This window comes from Typopeltis vanoorti, chromosome 12 (assembly GCF_054136105.1).
Source record: "Typopeltis vanoorti isolate ZY-2024b chromosome 12, IOZ_Tvanoo_1.0, whole genome shotgun sequence".
NCBI lineage: Eukaryota > Metazoa > Arthropoda > Arachnida > Uropygi > Thelyphonidae > Typopeltis > Typopeltis vanoorti.
Window position 1 is genome coordinate 63,551,379 of NC_143560.1, and position 26,927 is coordinate 63,578,305.

The 26,927-nt window shown below is 34.6% G+C and overlaps 1 protein-coding gene across 1 annotated transcript in view; it reads right to left on the minus strand.

Moving 5' to 3' along the window:
• Nucleotides 1–2,221: 2,221 nt before the first annotated feature.
• Nucleotides 2,222–26,927, minus strand: part of mbf1 (multiprotein bridging factor 1) — a 56,423-nt gene continuing 31,717 nt past the window's right edge. The window contains exons 3-5 of the mRNA XM_090401364.1: nt 17,848–18,008; nt 8,382–8,475; nt 2,222–3,115 (exon numbers count right to left, since the gene is read on the minus strand). Coding sequence (XP_090257490.1) covers nt 3,051–3,115; nt 8,382–8,475; nt 17,848–18,008 — 320 coding nt within the window. The 3' untranslated portion in view covers nt 2,222–3,050. The remainder of the gene's footprint in view (nt 3,116–8,381; nt 8,476–17,847; nt 18,009–26,927) is intronic.

Sequence of the window (26,927 nt, forward strand, 5' to 3'; positions counted from 1 at the left end):
TGTTTTGTATATGTACGTATTCCCGTCCATCTTCACGCCTCACCACTAGTCGTATCTTTCTGGAGTCGGCCGCATTCGGCAGTGTCGCACATGCTGTGAACAAGCACTGATGTGTTTTGTGCGGTCTCCATTCATACATGATTTTTATAGTCCTTGTGATTGTTTAATGTTATGTTCTAGATAAAAATTTTATCACATAAAATCACATAAAAAATAATAAAGTCGTCCAAAAGAAGCAAGTCCGATACTTCTACTGTTAGCAAGAAAAGAAAAACATTGACTTTGGAAACAAAACTCAACATCATTAAGGATTTTGAAGGCAGAATGAAAATTTGTGAGCTAGCAAAGAAGTTTGATCTACAGGAATCCACAGTAAGAACAATCATAAAAGAAAGGTTTACAGATTTTGGAGGACATAGATTCTAACGAGGAACGAACTGTAGCCACAAGGCAAGGAATAAAAAAATCATCATTAGCTTGCTATGAAGAAATTTTGCGTGACAAGAAAAAGATATTATGCTGTCAGACGAATCTATTAGATTTTATGAAACCATCGAAATAACTTTTTTTTTTATGTACGAAAAACTACAATTATGATTATATTTCTTAAAAAATATAGGTGTTTTTGTAAACCTTTGGTCCCAATTAACTAACGTTTTGTATGTTTGTATATATAAATTACATGCAAAATTATACCCCGAGTTACATGAATTCGACTTGCACACTTTTTGTTGGTCCCACCTACTGCGTAACTTCGGGGTATGACTGTATTTGGTTACATCTGGTAATGCATATTTTCTTGGTCAGTTTTGTACAAGAAAAATCTCTTGCTTCCATATGAGATTGGCTAAGTTACCTTCAGTCAAAAAAGTGAATTGTTCATCACATCTTAGACAGGATTCAAATCCATGTCTTTTCAACCAAAAGGCATTGTCTCTTGCTACAGAAGCATTCAAATTGCAAAATCTCTATTTTCATTTTGAAATTATTGTTCTAGAGCACTACAGGACTAGTGAGGTAGATGCAACATCATGAAGTATACCTATTAAAATGCCTGGTATGGGACAGATTTTGTGCTTGTATATTTGTCTCTCACAGCCTTAGAATAATTATAAACAACTCCACCACAATCTATTTAAAATGTTCAGGCATCACTAATCCATTGTTAACTTTGTTTTGCAATGAACTGGATATCATGGGTTTAGAAACAAGATTGTCGTCATTGATTTTTCTGTTAAGTGGAAAGATTTAGTTGTAGATTATATGGTTTTTAATGATAATTAATAACACCATTACAATGGAACAAAATACGTAAGGGACAGCTATTACTCTGCATTTAATGGTTAGAACTGAACGATATATAGGAAGTGATCTGGTTTTTAAACAAGGATGCATGAAACTTGATATTAAAATTGGCTGTTTGCTTTATGCTGCTGATGTTATACTTGTAAGACTAGTATAAATCTGCAAAACTAGCTTGAATGACTGCTATGAAAATGGGAAAAAAAAGTGCCTTCTCAGTGTTTTTTTTTTTTTAAGGCATAATTTTTAGCGAAGATGACAATTTAATAAGTAAATAGATAACAGTATAAGCAAAGCTTGTGGTAGAGAATCAAATGAATAAATTTTATAAGGAATAAGAGAAACTAATTTTAAGTTATGGATCTGAGACTTGGGTTAGAAAACATACAGATAAGTATTGAGAAAAAGTGAACAGATAGTATTAGTGAAAGAATAACTTGAAAGGAACTTTTATGCTGTTAGCTTTCAAGAATGCATAACCAGAGCTTGTTCTAATGTGTATGATCACTCAAATGAGATAGGTTAGGATTAGAAAAAACAAAACAAGCGTTTGAATGTAAGAAAGTCCTAGAATAAAACCAAGATCTTTGTGGACTGACAGTAGTGCATTAGAAGATTGAAATGTACAAGTTCACAATACTGGAGACACCCAAGAAATAAAATTTAGAAGAAAGTTGTTGATAGGAAGCTTTAATAATGTAAACTTAATTATATACACCATGTGTACATATCAGAAATTAGTGTATTAAGTAAAGAACCAAATTTCTGAATACCAGGAAAGCTCTATCTCAAGAAAAATGTTATGTATCTACTTTCATAAAATTGTGATTTAGATATTTTTTGCCATCAACTGCTCTGGCAATTATAATTGTTACCTAAATAAACAAATTTAACAAAGCATTTTTAAATCCTGCATAAAGCCTTTTCAATGTAATTTTTAATGGTCCCTTGAAAAATACAGATAACACACATTACCACAAAAGAATATGATGCTAGTTTAGATATATTACATACAGATCAATTTAATTTTTGACTTAAAATGAGAATATTATCAAAGGAAAAATTAAGATTATCAGTCTTTAGTAAGAGTTAATGAATGCTGTTTCTTAAAATGGTTTGTAATATTTTTTTGATTTACCAATAAAAATGAATAGTCATATTCACTGACTTTGGATAAAATGTGAACAAGTTATGGCAGCTGTAATGTAATATAACCAAAGCTGTAACACACAAAAAAAAAAAACTGATAGTTCAATATCATACAATAATACTGTTAAATTTTTATTTTAACTTCATAAAACACAATTATGAAATCCTTGAAAAATGTATAACATTTAATTATGGAATAAATGGATAGCTTACTGATACCCACTATATATATTGCTTTAGCTAAAGATTTTTTTACACAAATTACTAGATAAACATAGACAAGACTCCATCTATTACCAGTGTTTACACCTACTTATTGCATATGCACAACTGCTACTTTGTCTAAATAACGAAGATTTATGTTTTATTATACGCATTACATCAGAGTTTGGAAGATACACAAATAACATTTATCTTTTAAAAAAAATTTCTATTGGGCCTACAGAGCAATTTTTCCTTAAATGTGAACACAATTTACAAAGCTTGCACAGCTTTCCTTGAAAACATAAAGAAAAAATAATAAATCTTCTGCCAAGTATCCAGAGACATGACAGACGGCACCCACCCACAGAGAAGTTTTCAGTGGGAAAAACCTGATGTCATTTCTTCTTGGGCTTGTCACCACTAACTGTAAGTCCTTTTTCCTTTCCACGAAGCTTCATTCCTAAAATTTTAAAACAAAAACACTTAAGTTTAAACTATCTTTTACTGTTTAAGATACTACTGCCTTTAATTTCAAGATTGAAATTAAAGAAGATTGTAAACTTATATTACATCAGTATCATATTTAGGTATGGTTTAGATAATTATGGTCCAAACAGCACTTTTCAGTTTCCTTTAGGCCTTTAGAGAATAGATTGGTGGTCTCATACCAGGTAATGGAAATTATCTTACATATAGATTTTCACATTCTTCACTTTCACTTCTTACTATACTATATTGATGACATGTTTTACCATGTATAGCCTCACATGGATTTAAGTCTAGACTTCATTACACAACATTCCTACATAAAGTCTGCCAGTGTCTTAACAGATAGGACAAGTACCTATATGCTTAGAATCAAAATCCACATGCACAAGGCTAATATCATACCTCACCTTGACCTCATTAACAGACAAAGCACTTACAACTGACTCTGGCAACCCATTCCATTCATTTGCCATTCTACAAACAAAGTGTCCTCATATCTCTCCTAATCATTGTTACTCAGCTTTCAAGGATGATGCATTGTTCTACCCCCCCCCCCACTAGCCAAGTACGGGCACCTCCCATTTATTCGTCAGGTTAGGGACCAGAGCACTGGCAAAAAACAAGAAATCAGCAAGAAACAGAACCTAGCCCTTGTTTAGTTGCAAACACATTTTGCTGCCAAAAAACGTCAATACGCACTTTATATATCACTTACGAAGATGTACAACATCTGAACAACACACCAGAATACACAAAAGTACAGTAAAATGAATTTAGTATGCACAGACAGCATTTTTAGTTTCCTTTAACATTACAGCTTTATTCTTAAAAACTGTACCAATTGTTCTGCAAGGTATGTTAAGGTTCACTCAGTTCAGTTAATTCTAACTTTTCTTACAAATTGAGAAGCTTTTAGCTGTATCACTACCCTGAGGTGCCATTATAATCACAAATATAAGACAGACACACACAGCACACAATTTCTAAGAGATGCACAACTTCTATAAACATAAAGCACATGGAAGGTTGGCAAAACATGGTGAAAAGTGGGAACTATTGTACTGAAACAGTTCTCCTGCATTATCCCCTCTTTTTCATCTATCAACCAATTTCTGTAACCCATAAATCCTCAATCTATCCTCGCTGGGAGCATTCCACAGACTACTCACCATCTTGGTCACTTGCCTTTATATCCCCTACACCACTTCCTCATCCCCAGGAGACCAGACATGAGTACAGTTATCCAGATGTGAACATAACTAGCTTATTTCTCTTGTTAGTATGCTCATCCATAGCCAGGTAATTTCATGAGCTACCTTACCAATATGCCCTCTAAACTAAGTATCTACTACCACCCCCAAATTCCTAGCTTCGTTTATTTCCGGAGCACATTTCCATCACTGTGGTACTCAGTTGGTAATTGATTTATCCCAAAATGCATAACTTTACATTTCTCCACATTGAACTTATCTCCATACTGATATCCTATTTAAAAGATCTCGCATTGCTTTCATTAACTATTACTTTATCCAATTTTGCACCAGCAAACAACTGAATATTTCCCTTATTTACAAATTAAACAGTAGTGTTCCTAACACAGAAACCTTGCAGGACACTACTAGTTCTGCTTTCTTCTGGATTCTACTCCTCCACATACCACTTCTTTTGTGGTCCGTCCATCAGCCACCCTCATATCCATTCCCATTTGTTTAATTTGCATAACAGTTCCATGTGGTATTCTATCAAATGCCTCTGCAAAATCCATGTAGCCATTACCTTTATCCAACTTAGCTGTCGCTCTTATAAAAAAGTTAGTAAATTACTAAGGCCTTTTATTTGTATGCACTCGATGAAAATTGAGTGCATACAGTGCTCTGCTTACTATTTCTACTATTTGTTAAGCCAAATATATTCTTCCATAATCTCACTTCAACTTGCTGATGCATGTCACTCACTTCTTCTGTACTCCCTAACCTATAGCAACTACTAACTGTATATTTCATCCTGTTTGGCTCTTTTTTTTTTTTTTTAAACAGCTTCAAATTCACTGCTTTCCTTAACCACCTAAACCTGGCCATTATGGATCAAATACGCATCCTCATACGCATCGTATATTTCAATGGTATTACAATTTTAATATGCACTTCACATCTATGATAACCTTGACGTCTTGGCTGGTAGCGTGGTTAACTATGTTCCCCCTAAACTTGTCTTGACAGTCGCAATTCTTCTGCTCATTAGCAATATATCTCCCCCTGTGCTGTGCTTTCTGTCCACCTTTGAAAATGCAGTATCCCTTATTCTATCCTTGTAACAGTAATTTTCCTTCATCAGCCAAGTCTCAGTAATGCCTATAAATTTTGGCAAAGTCAAACTAGCTACTGCCAACAATCCCTCAACCGTTGGGGCATTAGTAATATATGCACTGAAATAGTCCCTTGGGCCTACAGATATCCCTGCATCTTTTAGTGTCTCATTATCTTCCTCATTCCACACTTTAGGTGCACTCACTCACCTAAAAGTGCTGTAATATTATCACTTCTTTAATTATTAATTTTAATTTTCTTATCTTCAAACTGTGCCTTTGTATTCTTTTCCCTATCAGTCGTAATACCAAGTTTGTAGTCGTTGCTTGAGCTAGTTCAATCTCTTAATCCTCTCTGGCTATAATCTTACCCTCTCTCAAGGTTGTACGTAATCTAGATTAAGGAAGTACTTCAGGCTAGAACCAATTCCTTTATCAATCTTGCTGACTTTCTCTTGCACTGATCTTTAAAAATTTATTTTTTTGACTGCACCATTAAAGATTGCGTAGAGGAATTGTATGTCTTTCCTATACATGCAAGAGAAATGTATAACATGAAATATCTCTAAAATTTAATTCTAATTCAAGCAACGCTTTAAAACTTAATATCAGTCAGTCATGGCTATTCTATCTTCAGGACACACAGGTTCTATATTTTATGAGAGTGCATTGGTAAGGCAGAATCAGGCAAGCTATTAACAAACAAAACTGTTTATTCATTCTAAATCAAGGTAATTATACACACATCAAAATATCTATCTCTAATTAACTCAGCTAAATGACAATGGAAGCAAAGTGAAACACGTGTCTGGTTTTCCATTCGATTAGATTAGCATTTCTCGTAAGCCTTTTGATATAAAACAATATACATGCTCATAACAATCAGGCACGTGATTAGATACACTCATACGTAACTTAACTCAGACTAAACAGAATTAGGCATAACTAAACTTTACAATCAATTTCCCTTTCATCACATAACATTAGCAAATTTCTCTGAACTCTGTATACAATTAGTTCGCAATTAATTAGAAGTGCAGCTTTTCGACTTCACAAAAAAATGTTCTTTACGCTAACTATGGAATCGGCATTCTTAGCCTTAATTTTCACATTCTAGGAAAGTTCTACAAAATTCTTACTTGCAACCTTGTCAGCTAGTTCAGTACACTAGATCCTAGAGATCACGTTCCTCTTCCTTCCGGTAAAAACCGCAATTGGGCACTAGTTCGCAGCAATGATGATATAGCATACTCGGAGATCGTCAAGAAACTTTGCGGTGGGACTTCTGGAATAGACAGTCACTGCTGTTACGAACCTCCTATCATCGTTGGACTTCTGCTGGCGGGACGTAACTCCCCCGTCCTTGGAACGACTGGACACAGGATCCTCTTCGAAGCGAGACTGGAAATGAGAGCCAGGAACAGAGCACTTTGGCCCTTCGCTTTATCCCTTTTATCCTACTCTCTCGACCTTGGAACGGCCTCAGATTAAACCACCCTGATATTCTTGGGGGGGGGTCCTCTGCAACCCCGAGTTTAGATTGGAAAACCCTGTACCCTGTTGACCTTCGCGATTTTTGCTAGCTTCAGATCCTGTCTGAGCTATTTCTTTGTCTGTACAATTTCAGTAGTTCTTAATTATTTTAACAGATTTAATACAGCAAAAAAACTTGAGGTAAGCATTAATTCAAATACAAGTATTTTGTATAATTTGTTATTTCCAAGTAAAATCTGTATAGAAAAGTTTTGTTCTAATTTTTCTTCATACAAGATTTTACAGTACTCTTTAGGTGAGTGAGTGCACCTACACAGGTGCTCACCTGTATCAACCTCCACATACACAGACCGAAATAGCCTTGATTTTTCACTTCCATTCATTGAACAAAACTTTCTCTAGATATAACTCCAAAATTCATCCTACATACTCATTCTGCAATTATGCCCTTCTCAATTCATTAATATCATAATTTGGCAAGCTTAAAACATTCAATCTTTTTTTTTTTGGCTTTTTCCAATAACTATCCGCTTGCATTCCATAAGTTTATCTTTTAAATGATTTATTCCAGTCAAAATTTTCACTTGACCTCTTAGCATTCTAACAGCATAACTAACATCTTTCATTTCATTTTGTGGTGCAGAGATTCTTTGCACAAATTGCAATTCTATAAAGCAAACCCCTAACCACAATCACCACACCATTTCCTTACTCTTTTTTTTTCATTAGTTAATACTATCCTTATTCTTCCTTCTCTCACTTTTCCTTTCTTACTCTTTTCTTCTGTATGACTTCCCAGATGCTTATCCAGATATTCTTAACTCATGATGTTCTGTGAAAGATAAAACACACTATTTTCTCTCATTACAGACACCTTGCTATTCTTATCAACACTTCTTTCACACCATCTTTCAGCACACTTCTACCATTCATCCTTCATTCACCTTCACTAATTCATATATTTCTCTCTTTGTTGGCTACAACACATCTTTCTGCTTTGCAAAACAAATGTTCATCACACTGCTGTAGCTTTTGATAAGAACTTCCAAAATTCACTCACTTTTCTGCTTATCAACCACAAGCCACACTTTTGATAGCAAATATTACATATTTACACATACTGAATCTAACAAACTCCCTTTCCTTGTATTGAATTCCGTGAACAATGTCTGGTTGCTTGTAATGCGTTATACTGCCATTAGCTGAGCTACAATAGTACATAAAAGTTAAAGTTTGCAAAAACACAGCTTAAACAAAACCATATAAATTAAATCCAAAAACTACACAGTGTCATCAATTAAAGAAATTTATCTTTTTACAGATCATCAAGTGCTTGTTCCAAATTAACACAATGATTTGAACCACCAAATTAATCTTTATCGATTTTGATAATTTAAAATGCAGCTAACTGCATAAACATGATTATAGAAAACTTTACCTATAATTTTTTCAATCTTGCTCAGAATTTGCTGATTTGGAACTGCTCGTCCTGCTTCATAATCATTGATTACTTGGGGTTTCTCATTGATTTTCTGTATATAATGAATACAAAAAAATAAAATAAATAAAAAATGATCCTTTGTAATTTAGTGTTAAACTTTTAATCCAAATCCATTTACACATACACAAGATGATTAAAGGTAAAGATGTAAGTCAGGCAGAAAAACCAATTCACTTCACTAATTACAAAATATCTTTGTAATTAGTGAAGCAATAAAGATGGACTAACACCATGAATCAGGCTAAGAACCATAGAAAACAGCTACAAAGTTTTATTAGTGTAGTTATTGTACTAAAGTGTTTTATAACATAATTTCAGAGAAATTATTAGTTTTTACTACTCTTGAAAATGGTGCCAAAAACTCGTAACAAGGCAGTGACTAAAGCTAAAGTTGCTACTGAGGAGAGCATTTGTCCTGAATAAAAAAACACTGCTGCAGTGATGATAATAATTTATCTGAGGATATGCTGACATTAGAAACAGCTCGGTTAAAAGAAATTAATAAGAACTCGACCAGGGAATTGAAAAAACATTTGTTTAAACTTCGACAGGATAAGAAAAAGGATGAGAACAACAGGCAGGAAAATACTGAACTTGGTAATCAAAATATTAATAATAACAAGGTAAGTTAATTAATATCTAAGAAAAAAGAGGTAATATGGTATGGTGACTTAATTTTAAAATTTGCACTTGCAATGGAGCCACCACTTCTAGTTTCGAAAATTAGGAGCGAAAATTAAAAATATGACAAACATAATTGAAAACCAAAAAAGAAATGTAAAAGAAATGGTAGTACTGGTAAGTACAAATAATTTAAGTGGTGACAAACATGATATGAAAGATCTGTTTGAAGAAGTGAGAAAGAAATGTGAAAGAGTAAAAATTGTAGGATTACCACATAGATATGATAGTACTGAGTTAAGGAGGAGGGTGATGATAGCAAATGATTTCACGCACAGGCTATGTAGAAGATATGGATGCGAGTTTTTAGACGTGTGGGGGTGTGTTTGATGGCAGAAAAGATTTGTATAAGAATGATGGCCTGCACTTGAATTCATTTGGCATCAGAAGCCTGAAGAAATTACTTGGTATGAGACTTAATGCAGAGTCAGGGAAACTAGATCATCAAGGAAGGATGATCAATGGGGAAAATGTGTATGAAAGTTCAGCTATAGTATACAAACATGATAGACATAAATGCCTTTGAACATGGTTATGTATGTGGCAAAGGAGTGGAAAAATATGCTTTGGGTTCAGACCTTTTGTCTAGGGAGGGAAAAGAGAAAATTCTAGAACAAGACCAAATACAGTGCATATCTAATTATAAGAATAGGCTAGGTCATAATGTATTATGTCTATACACAAATGCCAGGAGCATTAGAAACAAAGGGGTTGAGTTTGTTGCTTTATTGAATACGATGTGGCCTAAGATTGTTGGCATTAGTGAAACCTGGCTATCAAAATCAGATATAGTAAGTGGGATCGAGTGTAATGGATATACTATTTTTAGGAATGATAGGAGAGGAGGAGGAATGCTACTAATGATATCAGATGACTTAAGTCCAGTTAGGGTAGAAATACAAGAAAACAATGATGGTAACAATGTCCCATGTAGTGATGAGTCTATTTGGTGTGAAGTGGAAGTCAACAGAATGAAATATAGTCATACCTCGAAGTTACGCGATAGGTGGGACCAACAAAAAGCGCGTAAGTCGAATTCGCATGTAATTTATATATACAAACATATAAAATATTAGTTAATTGGGACCAAAGGTTTACAAAAACACCTATATTTTTAAAGAAATATAATCATAATTGTAGTTTTTCGTACATAAAAAAAAAAGAAAGTTATTTCGATGTCGATGGTTTCATAAAATCTAATAGATTTGTCTGATGGCATAATATCTTTCTCTTGTCACGCAAAATTTCTCCATAGCAAGCTAATGATTTTTTTATTCCTTGCCTTGTGGCTACAATTCGTTCCTCGTTAGAATGTATGTCCTCCAAAATCTCTAAACCTTTCTTTTATGATTGTTCTTTGTGGATTCCTGTAGATCGAACTTCTTTGTTAGCTCACAAATTTTCATTCTGCCTTCAAACTCCTTAATAATGTTGAGTTTTGTTTCCAAAATCAATGGTTTTCTTTTCTTGCTAGCTGTAGAAGAATCGAACTTGCTTCTTTTGGACAACATTATTATTTTTTATGTGATTAAATTTTTATCAAGAACATAACATTAAATAATCGCAAGGTTTGTAGACTATAAAAATCGTGTATGAATGGAGACCGCGCAAAACACGCCAGTGCTTGTTCACAGCATGTGTGACACTGGCGAATGGAGGCTGCGCCTGAAAGATACAACTAGTGGTGAAGCGGGACGGGAATACATACATGTAAGAAACCGCGTAACTCCGGATTCGCGTAAGTCGGGGTATGACTGTATATGGTGGGGTGTTGCTACAGACCTGGCAGCTCAGTTGTATGGGGACAAAGAAATGCATTGCCAATTTAGCCTTATGGGTACCAAGTGAATGATCATTATGGGTGACTTTAATTTTCCAAACATTGATTGGGTAGAAGAAAAATCTCATGATCAGAAAGAACAGGAATTTATTGAATTCCTATTGTTGCGAGATAACTTTCTCAAGCAGCATGTGAAAGAAGGAACTCAAGGTCAAAGAGTGTTGGATTTTCTCATAGCATCAGAAGGGATCTCTGTCAAGAATATGGCTATTTTACCACCATTTGGTGACAGTGATCATGCTGTTCTTTCTTGCGAAGTATCTACCTTGTATTGAAGCTCCAATTAAATCAGGCTACATGCTGAATTACAAAGCTGGAAATTACGATCAACTGAAAAGAATACTATCTCTTTTCGGTCCCATGGTATCAGTTACTGGAAAAACTGTCAGCAATGCATGGGAATCTTTGAAAAAGTGACTGAATGAGGCGGTATTTGAATGTATCACTAGTGTTTGAAGAATAATAGGTTGGGTGTGAAATGGATATGCAGCCTTATTAAGCTAGAGATCCACAAGAAGAAGATGATGTGGAAAGAATATCATGAGAATAAGAGTGAGAGCAGCTATGAAATATATAAAGCTCAGGCCAGAAAAGTAATGAGTATTGTGAGAAAAGCTAAAACAGAGTATGAAAAGAAATTGGCCATGCAAGCTAAAGACAATCCAAAAGAATTTTATCATTATGTCACAAGCAAAAGAAAGAATGAATGTGGAAGAATAACATCTGCATTCAATAAATAAATAAATTATTTATCGAATGCAGATGGTACACGAGTGTCGGAAGCTAATGAGATCATTCGGTTAATGAGTGCTCACTTTGCTAAGATATATCAACCAGATGTGTGTAACATGGTGTACAGTGCTACTGCTACATTGGATGAAGAGGTTCATGAAAATGAGGTTGAAGAGCTGTTGCATAACCTGGATAAGAATTTGTCAATAAGAACAGATGGAATATCTGCCCCTGTTTGTTAAAGGAATGTTCAGCTGAATTGGCTAGGCCTTTCACACATTTGTATAACCTGAGTGTCAGCTCAGGAATGGAAGGAATGTATGATAGTTCCATTGCACAAAGGTGGTACAAAAACTTGTGTGTCTAACTACTGACCTATTAGTATCTCTGGTGTGGTAGTGAAGATTTTAGAGAAGTTGGTAAGAACTCACATACAGAAATGGGTAGACAAACATGCTATACTCTGCAAGGAACAGCATGGGTTTACTAAAGGAAGATCATGTTTTAGTAATTTGCTCATATTTTATAATAATGTTACAGCTGAGTTGGATAAAGGGAATGGATACACGATGATAATGTTGGATTTTTCTAAGGCATTTGATAGGATACCACATGATAGGCTGTTGTGTAAACTGGAGAATTTGGGATTGGAACATAATCTATTGACTTGGATCAGGGGATGGTTGACAGACAAATAACAAAAAATGATATACAGAATCTGACAGATTTAAGGTAACCAATGGTGTACCTCAGGGTTCAGTCCTTGAGCCATTATTGTTCAATCTATACATTAATGACATCAAGCAGGGGCTATCATCAGATTTGCGATTGTTTGCTGATGATGCAAAGATAGGCAGGGCAATCAGGGATGCTACTGATATTCAGCAATTACAAAATGATTTGAATAGACTGGAAATCTGGACAAACGAAAATGGCTGTCAGTTTAATGTTAGTAAGTGTCAAGTTATGCACTTTGGCATGATTAGAGTTCCAGCGGCATATTATATTAGCGAGGTTATGCTACAAGAAACTGAAGAGGCAAGGGATCTTGGTGTATTGGTGGATAAGAATTTAAAGTTCAAAGGTCACATAGCAAAGTCACAAATACAACTCAGATGATAACTGCTATGTTGAAGCAAACCTTGACATATAAGGAAGTAATTTTGCATCTTTATAAGGTTTTGATAAGACCACACTTGGATTACTGTGTGCAGATTTGCTCTCCCGAGTTCCAAGGGGATAAAGAAGTTGTTGAAAGGGTGTGCAAAGAAGAGTTACAAAGATTATATCTGGATTATAGGATTTAGATTATGAAGACAGATTGCAAGTATGCGGATTGCAGACTGGTTAACAGGAGAAAGAGGGGTAATATGATAGATGCCTATAAACTTTTGAATAGGTGTTATAGGATATCAAATGATGAAATTTTTCTTTATATGGAAGGTGGGGAGAAAACACGGGAGCATCCATGGAAGTTGAATTTATTTGCAGTCAAGAAAGGGGTAAGAGCTAGGTTTTTCTCCCAGAGAGCAGTGAGTGAGTGGAATAATTTGCCCTTATGGAGTAGTGAGTGCATCTAGTGTGAATGAATTCAAGGATAGGTATAATAGCTGGGTTGGGTAATTTACAGCCTCCCTCGATGAGTCCTCGACTCCCTGGAGGTCTCAGATAATAATAAAAAAATCTGACAAATAATCTGACAGCATAGTAAATGCAAATAATTGGTACACATTTTTAGAGAATATAGAGAAAGTTGCAACAGTATTTGTTAATAATATCACTATGTGATTTTGACAAATAAATATCTATTATAAAACAGAAATACAATAATTGTTACTATACAAGATACACCACAGATATTTGTAGCTTCTGGGTTAGGATGAACAAAAAATACAATAAAAGGCTAACTAGCTGGAACCATAACATTACTAAAATACATAAAAACATGTAAGAACTGTTACAATATAAGTTGAAAGGAAATTTTTATGTATTTTAGTTCATGTTAGTTAGCCTTTTATTTTATTTTTTTGTCCTAACCCAGAATAAGCCAAAAGTATTGTGGCAAAACTAGTAGGTTTTCATTTTTATATTGTTGCAACCAAAATAAACCCATTGTATTTCCTTTTATAATATCACTGTAGAATTATTAACTTTTACACTGATGGACATGCAAAGAACAATATATATAACCTCTCTTAATTGTTAATTTTAGCTTCCCATAGCATGACCTGTTTCCATCAAAGGTACTACAACTGGAAAGGTATTTTCCCAGTTTGTAAGAAATGCCAACTATATTTTCTAGGTAGTACGATTTTAATCGCCAATGAAACACCAATGTTTTGTTTATTGGTGGCATGAATGGCTGGCACATAAAACATGTTTGGTCACGAGCATGGGTCCTGGCTACTACTCTTCCTTTTTATTCTTATATGCAGTGCAAAATATTTAGAGCAGTGTTTCTCAACATGGGGCATACGCCCCACGGGGGGGGATTAGAAAATGATGTTGCATTCCTCACCTCATCACTGATATACTCAAAACACTCACCATTGTCGGGGGGGGGGGACATCAAAATCTTTGAGGTGTGGCATGATCCAAAAAACATTGGGAAATGCTGCTTTAGAGGAATATCAAATAATGTTGAGACCCAGAAACTCTTCCCTTTGAGGGTAAAGCAATCAAGTAGTTCTGCAGACCTATTATAAAACACTATAACACAATTGTAAGTGGAGGTTTCTGTGGTTTAGAAGTTCATAAAGCATACTTCGGTAATTGGACCACATTTTTTTTTTTATTAAGCTAAAAGCACAATAAAGAAACATTCTTGTAAATTCTGTTAGCTTTATTTGTATGGAATTTACCAAAGAATAGAACGAGCGATTCTGAGAGAAAGGATTTCAGACACTAGATCAGAATTAGCACAAATAAGCTGAGATACATTTTCTCTACATAATGAGTTAGCCACATCTCTTCCGTCCGACCTGTGGAACAACATAGACACCATCACATATAACAGAGCTGCAGCAATTTCTGATCAGAAGAAGCATACTTTAATCAAAAAATTTAACTTCACAAAAAAAAAAAAAAAAAAAAAAAAAAAAAAAAAAAACACCTAGATTATTCCAAAGTAGTTATTAACCTTTCTTCAAGAGTCCTATCAAGAACCGGAAAAAACCTACTCCTGAAAGGTTAACTTTGCCTTAATGCCACGTTTGATACCAAAAATTGACATAATCGCTCAAATAGAAAAAGAAATAAGAAATTAACCTGGTGATACATCAGATCTCATCCGCATACAGAGCACAGCATTACTATTGCAAAGCAAATTACCTCAAAGGAATCTTCCTTACAAGGAATACATATCCCTCAATAGAAATCAGAAAAAAATATCGTTATAATCAAAGCAGATAAAGGGAATGCAACAGTATTTTTGAACTCTGAAGATTATAACATAAAATGGAAACTCTTCTTGAAGATTCTAATACCTATAAACCTTTAGACAGAGATCCCACATGGTGCACTTACAATAAAACCAATGATCTAATTAAAAAGATGCCTAATTGGACTGAAGAACTTAAAAGAACTCTACAATCAAAACATCCTTTAGTTCCAAGAATTTATAGTGTACCAAAAATACATAAGATAGGTATTCCCTTAAGACCGATAGTGGATGGAAGAGATTCTCCGACCTCTAATTTAGCAAAACATCTCACCAATGATTTTACCTCACACAGGAAAAACATCTTTCATCAAGAACAGTGCACATTTTATTGAGAAGGTAACTGTGAATCTCCTTGAAGACCTCTTTCCTCCGGACATCGTAGATCTTTATAAACATTGTATAAATAATACTTTTTTCATGTATCAAGACAAATTTTGGAAACAAAAAGAATGATTGGCTATGGGCTTTTCCCTCTCTCCGGCTTTAGCTAACCTATTTATGGAAAATTTTGAAAATAATGCTTTAATCAATTATCATAAAAAACCAAAAATTTGGCTACGCTATGTAGACTACATTTTCATCATATGGCCAGGAACAACAGATGAACTCATAGCTTTCAAAGATTACCTGAATAATTTACTTTAGAACAAGAAGAACTTAGAAAACTTCCTTTTCTTGACATCCTATTAGAAGTCAACGAAAAAGATAATAAACTTTCTTTCTCGATATATAGAAAACCCACCAACACAGGAAGATTTCTTAATGCGGCCTCACACCACCCTTTTCCATGCTATCAAAAACCTGTTATCAAATACTTGTTTTGCTAATGATTAATCTTCTATTCTGTTTAAGTAAACATAACTTACATCAGCTCTGCTCACACGTTCCTGAATACTAACAGCAGCAACTTCTTTCCAGATATCTTCATTTTTTTTATCAAAGAAAGCATTGTGGCAATAAATTTCAATAACAAAGTCAAGGTTTCTGCCTGGTCTATGAAGAGAACCAGTTTGAAGTACCTGCCAGGCCAGTGAAACCTTTATCAAATACATTAATAAAAGGCAAAGATACAGATGCCTTGGCAGCACTCATGTCTTTTAAGTAGTGCAAGACAAGGCAACTCTAATGGTGAGGATTGTATTCTCATAACCTCTCTTGTCAAAATATTTGAAACTTCCAAAGTTTCTACATATATTTGGCTTTGAAATAAATCTGAAATAACAATATCAGGTCAGTGACTAGATATTGTTATTTCTAACCAAATTCTCAGATCTATAAGTTAAGATGGTTTTAAACAGTGTCTTGTATATAGATAGTTTAACATTTTCACGAAACTCTTTAGTCCATATAAATTTACTCAACTGTTTTAATTCAACACCTTCAAAGTAAGTTGTGTCTAAATTCCTGATTTTCATATCAGATTTGTTTACAGCAGTTATTCAATTTACTAAAGAATATGGAACATTTGCACTGAATTTATTTGAGAGTTGGGTAACTAAGAGACTTCCACACAACTTTATTTTTAAGAAAATGTAGAGAAATGACTTAGACTTAACATAATGTTCAATTCATGCATTCTCATGGTGAGCTTTGTTAGTAGATATTTACATGGATATTGAATTAATGACAACTTGGGATTTAAGTGACTAAACTGTATTCTTATTAGCTTAAACCAAATAAAATAAAGGAATTTCATATGCTGGGATATCATCTAGTTAAAACCAAATCCCACTGTCCTCGTAAGGAAACCAGGGCAAGCAGTGCAAAGTCAACTAATGGAATAACCCTAAATCACCATCAGCAAAACCCAAGATTAATACCATCAACCTAAGAGGGTTCAATAGAAATGAAGTGGCATTACCAAAACAAAGACAAAAACAAGTAAGACTCTTCTAGATAACAAATACAGAATGTTACATTCAGGCAGGAATAGCTATAGTATTCAATACTAGACAAGGATAATTCTGAATGGCAGGCAATTTGTCAGACAAGGAAGGTGACAACACAAAGGAAAAGCAGTCCTTATGAGATCAATAAAAAGCAGAGAAGAATATATAGGAATTGATATATATTATTATTATTTGACACCTCCAGGGAGTCCAAAGACTCATTGAGAGAGAGTGTGCCAACAGCATCAAACAATTGATTCCTTTCCAACTACTAACCATGCTCAAACTTGTTAACTTTTTGAGTGAGCTATTAGTAGCAGAGGCTCTACCAATCGACCAACCTTTGCTGCATATAAACAGCATATTATACACAAACTGCATAGGGGTGTGATGTTTCAAATTATACATTTTTATTTTTATTTATTTAAATGTGTGTGAGAGAGAGAGAAAATTTCACTATGTTCTTTTCTCAACCTGAAAAGATATCTTGATATATATAAAACAGCATATTATACACAAGTTGCATGGGCATGTTTTTCAATTATATGTCTTTATTTGTGTGTGCACACATGCCTGCTAAGAAGGCTGGATAGTTTAATGGAAAGAGTAAAAAGATAAAAACATTCATAAATTTTATGAATGATTTTTTAAAATTTCATCAGATGCTAATACTGCTCCTGCAAGGGGAGGTAAGTGATAAACTGAAGTGTCATGATAGTGTAACTGATACCAAGGGTTCATTCATGTTCTATGATTAATTTACTGCTTGTAATTTTAAAATCACTAATATTTGTTAAAAGTCTTAAAACAAGTACTTACTGTAGCCAGATCTTTCTGAGTCATGCCTTTTCCTTGTCTTCCTTGTTGAATCAACCTTCCAACATCCAATCCGACAGTTTCATGATGTAGCTGTTCTGTTTCTCTATCCAATTTTGCTGTATTCAAAGTGGTTGGATGCTGCTTGTTAGTTGCTGCATTAACTGCAAGAGAAAAATAACCAGTATTCTGAAATTATTTTAGGAAATTTGGTTTTTGCATCACGATACATCTATACATTAAAAAATTTTTGAAATTATAAATTTTAGTAGTACAGAATACTAAAAAAAATTGCCAAAATGCAAGTGAGAAGACGTCAAAAATGAGCATCTTTTTTTAAAAATTTTAAATAAAAGTAATAAAATTTTATACAACTATAATTTTTTCTAAAATGAAATAAAATTCTTCTAAATAAGTTATTCTAAGTTCGAAATAACTTGTTTCCTTACTGTATTAATTCCAGTTCTCCATTCTGCAACACTTATGAACAGCTGCCATTATCATTTTTCATTTGGTGTCTATTTAATTTTGTGATGTAATAATTTGGTGTCTATTATATTTTAAAGCAATAAATGCTGAAGCTCAGGAAGAAAATAATTCAAACATACAGTAACAAGCAAAATATATGCTTGTTACTGTATGTTTTCAGCTGTCCTTTGATTTCTTATATATATAAAAAAGTTTGTAATCTCTGACCTAGGATTACCATCCTGCCAGTCTCCAGACCAAGGGTCAGGTGATAAATCCATTCAGGTCTCCAATGTGACACCATTAGACCTGTATACATAATTGTATACAAAATAGTATACAAGACTGAAAATAATGCAGAAAGTGATAAACTTATAAATATGAAATAGTAGGAATAAAATACAAATAAAACATAACTATATATATATATATAAAAAAAAAAAATAATAAAAAAAAAAAAACATGCTAATAAGAACTATAGTGAGTTCTTATGGCGAAGGATTCCTAAGTAATGTAACTTCCTTTTATTTTCTTGATACAGACATTTCCGATTTTAGGGGCATGTGTTAAATGTATGGCATATAACAATATTCCAGTAGTGGGATTTTTAGCATTATCAACATTCACATGCAGAACATAGTTGTTATGTGGGTAAGGGTTAAAAGGAGAAGGAACTCATTGATTTTTCTTTCAAAGTAAAGTGTAGATTGTTGGGAATACTTTGTCAGGAGAAGCATTCCAGAAAAACAGAAGCAAGATTTGTGGGTTTACAGTTGGATAGTAAAATGATGCTGGGCAGCTTATGTTTTATAGGCTAAGTGGAAAGTAGAAGAGTGATGAATGACAGTTTAGTTGAACTACTCATGTAGTGCCTATAGAAAAGCCAAAGCTATCTCACAGATTGTCTGTGAGAAAGCTTTGGCTTTTCTGAAAGTACAGAATTGAATTCACTAAGAGAGAGAAATTGATCAGCTAAACTGCTCCCTTATATACAGCAACAAGAATTTTTAGGGAGATCCATATGATGCACTACCCCAAACATGAAACAATATTCTAAAGTTGAACAAACCTAAGATTTATATAACGTTAACAGATGGGTGGATGAAAAGTAATGTCTTGTGGGAAAATGGATGCCAAGTTTTTTTAGAAGCTGAAGAAGCACCTTATATTTGCACCTGAGATGAGATCTTTTTTGCAAGAAAAAATTTAGGTAGCAGTGAAAGAAGAGTTTGAAAATGACTAGGTTATTCTCGCCACCAGGATTAAATGCCATAGTCTTATGATGCACTAGTTACAGAAAATTTTGAAGATGTGGATAATTGTGGATTACAAGGTTTGTCAAATTAGGAGAAGCAGAATGAACCAGCATCAGCAATGCTACCAGATAGGGTCACTGGTCCTAGAGAGCAGAGGTCACCGACGTACAAAAGAAAAATGGTAGAAAGAACAGAGCCCTGGCATACTTCTGCATTGGTAGGAAAATCAGAAAAGAGGAAGCTATTTTTCATAATATACTGAATAAGAAACCTATGACAAAAGTGATATATAATCCATCTGAGAAATTGCAATGAGATTTTCTATATCTCATTGCAATTTCTCAATTCCTGCAGTTCTTTCAGAAACCAGCAAATTATTGCTTATAGAAAAAAATTAAGTCAAATATCAGTACATTCACTTCTTTTATTCAAATAAAGTCCACTGCCATTCTCCCACATGCTGCAATATTTGTTGTCAATATAAGGTTTACACCTGGAGAGTGAAATCAATAATTACAAAATAATTCAATTTACAAGAATGTACACTTACCTTGATCAAAGGAGCAAGACATGGCAACTATATATATATATAAAATTTGACCACAAATGAGAGAACTCTCAACACTTCTGCACATGATAGAAGGCGGCAAATCCATTCTGATAACAGGGTAATCAATTCGTTTCATGGAGTAAAATTTCTCATGACAAAGCGATTTTGTAACTTATTATGTTCGGTTTTACTTTTTTTTTTAATAGGAGAATGTAATCAGAAAATTGTTAAATATTCCTTTATGTAAACATATTGTATTGAATCTTTGTTAAACTAATGTGGCACATGACGTCATCAGGTAAAGCCACTAAATAATGTTAAGTCAAGAAGATAATGCTAAGATTAGTGAGAAACTTCTGAGAATTTCCATGAATGGAAATTTCCAGACACCTGCGAAAATTGACATCCAGTCCAGAGGTCAATATGTGACCATAGTTGCCATGAACAAAGAATTTCGAAAGACGCGCGAAGAATGATGTCAGCGCAGCTGAAAGTATACACGTGACCAGTTTTGGGAGACGTGTGCTTATGCACAATCAGAGTCACAGGCCTATAAAAGACGGTTCATCCACAAAAAATTTTTTCTTAGGATTCTTTTAGGACTTCTCTTACTTAAGTCCCTGTAACCCCAAGATTGCTGTCAGAAGTAGAAGAGAAGTGTTGTGAGTTCCTAGTTGTCTATCTGGATCACTGCCATGTGAGAAATGTGTCAAGTCATCGTGGAAGAAAGGAACCGTGCATCGCTGCGATATTAAGGATCCAATGAGGATGGATACAGTCAACTACTCGAACAAGGAGAAAATTTGGCAGCAAGACGAACATGCCAGTAAACAGAAAGAAAGACAAAGAGGAGACTTACATGTGTACAAGAATTTGTTGTGAGAGCCTGTCTGCTGAATGAATACTGTGAGTAGTTGAAATATCGAATAAGAGTATATGTCTATGTTTGTGAAATATTGCATGTCAAAAGGTGATTTAGGCTTATCATAAGTATGTCCTATATTCAAGCAATGTCATGTTGAATTGTAAGTTAGAGTAGAATTAAGTTTAAAGTAGAAAGAACTGAGAGTAGCTAGAATGTTGTAATAATTTGTGTATATACTGTATCGATCTATAAATAATTCATTTGTTTTAATTAAATGATTTGTAAACAACATACTGGACTGATTTTTGTGAATGCACTATCCCCAAAATATCCAAACCTGCATATGGTAGAAGTTATTGATTTAGGATTTAAGCCATGACCAAGTTAAAGGAATAATAACAACAGCAGGAATATAATTAATATCTACTTTGTCTTTGGGTTAAGTTCTTATACTCTCACACCCAACAGTAGATTGTTAAACTATAGAGCATGAGAGATAAGAGAAATAAATATATGGCAGCAATTCATAGCTTTAGGCAGCTGACTCTTAATGATAATTAAGTAATAGAAGATATAAAGGCAAAGCAGGACAGTGGAAGTATGTAGTATAACAAAAGGCACAGCAGACAAGAATAATAAACGTACAACCACAACAGCTAAGAGATTTTACAGCGGAATAAGTGTTATTATTATTACACATCAAAAAATTTAGCTCTTTTTTTTTTTTATGAACATTCAAGTTTTTAAAGCAGTAACTATTTTGCTTGTATAATAGTTGGAAAATTTTATGTAGAAATCATGTGTTGGTGACAAATTTGTACACCCTTATTCTTTTCTCTCCTTCAGCATGAATTGACTCTTCTTGGCACTCTGCCAGCTATGGTTCTTTCAAATGTGGCAGACCCAAATAATTCTTCTGTAAGGAGATAGATAGAAATGCAAAATATTGAAATCACGGAAAATTCCAGCTATAGGAAGTGAAATTCCTGTATGACTAATAAGATATTTATAATTTAGATTTTGCAGAAGTTGGAGTTGAGAAAAGAGGCAATATTTTACTGTATATGTAATTCCGGTATCACAAAATTAAGGAAGCATTCTATAGCTAATAGAAATATCCTGTAGGTAGGATGTAAAAGTTATTGTGCAATTATAAGTAACCAAATATATTTCCTTTTATAGCTGTAGGATATAGGGTATTTTACTCTGATTTTATATTCTACTACTTCTATATTCTAAAATGCTTTGGAAATGTTAAGAGCAACCAAATGAGCTTCTCCTAATCTTTCCATGGTCTGTGTCCAATGGTGGGCAAAGTTAGTGAGGAGGTCTGCCATAGAATGAGAATGGCAGGATCCATATAGATCAGGAATCAAACATAGAAAAAGATGATTGTCAACAATCAACTTTTTCAATGAGCAACCAAATGAGCTTCTCCTAATCTTTCCATGGTCTGTGTCCAATGGGGGGCAAAGTTAGTGAGGAGGTCTGCCATAGAATGAGAATGGCAGGATCCATATGGATCAGGAATCAGACATAGAAAAAGATGATTGTCAACAATCAACTTTTTCATTACCTGGAGACTCATCAGTTAATTAGAATGGCAGGATCCATACTCAGATCCTGCCATTCTAATTAAGTGATGAGTCTCCAGGTAGTGAAAAAGTTGATTGTTGACAATCATCTCCATCACTTTTGAGTGTACTGAGGTGAGGACAATCGGATAATAGTTTGATAGTTGACTTATGTCCCTTTTTAGGTAAAGGGCATGAAAAAAATCTTGTTTCCATACTATCAGACAGATGAAAATGACAACTTATAAAAGCAATACAGGATGGGTGTTAGTTTTGGAGCAAAAGCACTTAGTACAGCTGAATGATGCTATTTGGGCTAGAGGGACTTAACCAGCAAGGCTATTTGAGTATGTTTTCAATATCCTTCTGGATATTGAAAAATTACTTACAGCCTTGATGTCAATGAGGTATATTGTATGTTTAGATGTTAATTTTGTTATATTAGGATGAGAGAGAGAGGTGAAAACCATGTGTCAGAAGTTTTGCTCAGTAGCCTTGGTAAGGAATCAGAAGGCTCTTAACTGCTAATGGAGCAGGAGACAAGCATACTGCATTTTTCCCCTTAAAAAAAAAACTACAGCAGATTTTTTTTTTTTTTTTTTTTTTAAAGTTATGGGCTGTAGTGTAAGCTGAGTGATGCAAAATTGGCAACAAATGTGCCAAGTTTTGACTGCTTGGCACATTTGTTCGAAAACCAAAGCTTGGATAAGGGTTTTTGAGTAGAGGAATAAAGGCACTCAATTCCAGCAAGAATAATTTCAATTTCAATATTGACAGTTATCAGCTGAAAGCAAGAGCTTATACAGGAATCAGACATAGTAAAGAAGCATATAAATCTTGAAGGTCATCCTAACTGGCACTAATGTAGTGCCACAGGATAGAAAGTTAAATATAAATAAATCAGCTAATGCTTTTTATTCCCTTATAGGGAGTAGGCGAGGTCTTTATACCCTAACTAGCTTTTGGAGACTGAGTGGGCAGTTCAATCTCCACCGGTAGCCAATCAGAGATAGCTTGCCCATGTCTATCACTAATTATGGCAGCCACTGATGAAGAGGCTGACAAACAAGTGCTGCCATCTCTTGGTATCTAACCCTAACAAGATATGTTACTGCCTGAAATAATGTGGGTACTACAGTCAATTTTCTTGAGTTTACAGGATAAAAAACCCGCTTGCCCATGCCAGAGATCAATTAACTTGGGAATTGGTCGAAGAAAGGTTTAGAAAAAGTTCCCCCAGTTGGCAACTAGACTCGAACTTAAGTCTGACTTCGAGCGACCAAGCGCAGAGGATGCAAGTGCCACTTCTACTGAGCTACACAGGCCGACCAGGATAGAAAGCTGAATATTAATCGACTGGGAGAAGGATGCTCCGTAGAAAAACATGGACACGGTCATGTTCAGAGTTGTCAAGATAAGAGTCAATGTTGATAGTATATTTAGAAGGGAGGAAAAAAACAAAACAAAATAAAACAGCAGGTTAAGATATCATGGAAGAATAATCAAGGTTACCTGGTCTTCTAGAGGGTAGGCAAATGATTTTCATTAGATCATTATTGACAGCAAATAATTCAGCTTCTCTTCTAGCTTGTCTGTGAAGTTAGAGGTGAGCTAATCAGGATATTACAAATTATATTACAAAAGAAGAGGCAGCCAATTAAGGCAACAAAATGAGGTAAAAAGTCTTGAAACAAGACAGATCATAAAGGAGATTCCAAGTCTGATAACCTTAATATGGGACATTTAGATGAGCAAAGTGGATGTGCCAGTTGAGGTTCACTGATTAATAACAGATTGGGTTTAGATATGGTGGTGAAGGCTGTTGACACTGATCCTGGATGTTGGGTAAGTCTGTGTGGAAGTATTTTACCAGGTTGATTTCTTAGGATGCAATTATTTATTTTTGTTGCATTTTTCAAATTTGATGGCTTTAGTGGAAGATTTTTTTAAACTAAAGCAAAACTAATTCTTGTAGATACGTTATACGTTGGTGATACATAACTGTCAATTTTTAGGGAAAGACAATGTATACTGTTATATTAATTAAAAATCTTTAATACTTCCTATATTTCGGTAATGTTAGATTACCATCTTCAAGGAAGATAAAATTAATGATATGTGTATGCTGGCACTACTGCTGAACAAATATGGCTGAAGACAACAACTGAAGTTGGCCCTAGAGTCCTAAAAGGCTACCTTACTACACTGCAGCAAGTATAAATATGAGAGATTATTCCTGGAATCAGCCTCAGCTCTAAAAACTCCCCAAACCTGAACAAATTTGGATGCATAAGACTGCTCCAAACATGGGAAGCTTGCATTCTTAGAACATCAGCCAAGACTACTACCCAATTTAGCCCACTAGGTGGCACCTTTTAGGACTTTGGGACGACTTCAGTTGTTGTCTTCAGCCATATTTGTTCAGTGTTAGTGCCTGCATGCACATATCATTAATTTTATGTTCCCTGAAGACGGTAATGTAACATTACCGAAATATAGGAAGTATTAATTAGTTTTTTTAATTAATATAACAGTATATTGTTTTTCCCTAAAAATTGACCGTTATGTTATTCAGCAAAACTAATTTATGCCATCTTTTGTTAATGGAATACTGGAAAAATTTATAGAGTGGGGTCATGCAGCAGGAGTGAAGAAATAAACAGGCAGTGTGCCCAAACTTCAACCCAAGCATAGCCTCAACAGTGTCTCCTGTAAGCTGCTATAATAATCCAACTCCCTCCAGGCACAACCTGGCAGAATAAGCAGCAAAATTATTCATCTGCTGATCAGGAAGTCCCTAAAGAATTACAAACAGGTTCAGTCACATGTACTACCTGGCAGACAACCTGCCAAAACTGTTTTTATTGCTGTATTGTGAAATGGAGGTGCTCACTCCATAGATGAATAATTAGGTGTAGAAAGTGTGCTCAGTGAAGCCACTACCCACCTGCACTGCATGTGTGAAGAAAGGGGAGGGGGAAGAGATAAACCAGAAACCATACTCTAGAGATAAAACATGGCAACAGCAATGTTTCATCTCTAGAGAGAGTCTCCAAGTCTCTTAAGTTGCTAACCGATATCCTGGTCAGATGTATCAAAGTTATTGTAAAGAATGTAAGGTTATTCACTTTGCAATGAAAAGACTACAAGTTATGTACTATACTGTTGGAAGTGGACTGCAAGAATTGGTGTGTGTGTGGGAGAAGGTGGATGTAGAGATAATTGAGGTTTAGAAAACATACTGCAAGAGTAGCGAAAATAGCAAGGATTACATGTTAAGAACATACACTAACTGGGATAAACCAATGATATATGGTTATCTCACAGAGTCATCTAGGTTCCTTAGGAACGAGAAGTGGAAAAACTTCCAAAAACTATTTCTAATCCAGAGTATTTTAATAATAAGGTGCGACACCTTTTGGCTACTCGTATATGGAAATGCGACTTCTGCATTACTTCAACCTTGGTATCACCTCTGGGTCTGGCTTCCACTGATGAGACACCAATAAAGATCAAACCAGTCTGGGTAGTGACCCTTCCCGTAATGTGGCATTATACATGTCTGTCAGGATATGTGTTTTGCATTATGGGATACTAAGGCAAGTGAAGTCATTAGCTTCTTTATAAGAGTTGCCCAGTCCTGAAAATAGTTCAGGTGCAAACTTTGTTTGCTTACACTTGGATAAAGGATTAAACCAAGAATATAATTTCTTGGCATCTTTAATTTATAGGAATGAGGAAGTGGCAAAGATCCTGAGGCAAGTGACCAAGATGACAGGTCTGTGGAATGCAAGGATGGATTGAAGATGTGTGGTTTGCATAAGTTACTTGAAAGACTAAAATGAGGATCCAAAAGAAACCTTTTAATATGTAATAGTTGAGAAAGAACAAGGAATCGGGCCTGGAAATTGTGTAAGCATTGTTAGGAAGGAATTGGACTTTTTTTTTTTTCTTGGAGAGTGGTGAACAAGTAGAAAATTGTTCAAGAAACCTAAATGGTTTATAATTTAGCAGCTAGACATGCTACAACACCACCAGATGACTGTTGTCTACTGCTGATATTCTTGACCACTTCCTACATGTTTTAAGTAAAAATATGAAATCTGATAATAATGATTAACAGTAATACTAGTTAATGCAAATAATGATATGAATTAATATTAGCAGTCATGCAATAGATCTGCTAGTTATAATTAAAAACAGAGTAAGAATAAGACATTTTCTGAGTGGACATACAGTATCGTATGCCTTCAGGTATGTACAGGATACTTTGATAATACCAGTGGTGCACCCAGAAGGGGGAAGGGGCCGTGTTTCTCCCCCCCCCCAAAGGAAAAAACACTAGAAAATTTTCCAAAAATGTTTTCCTA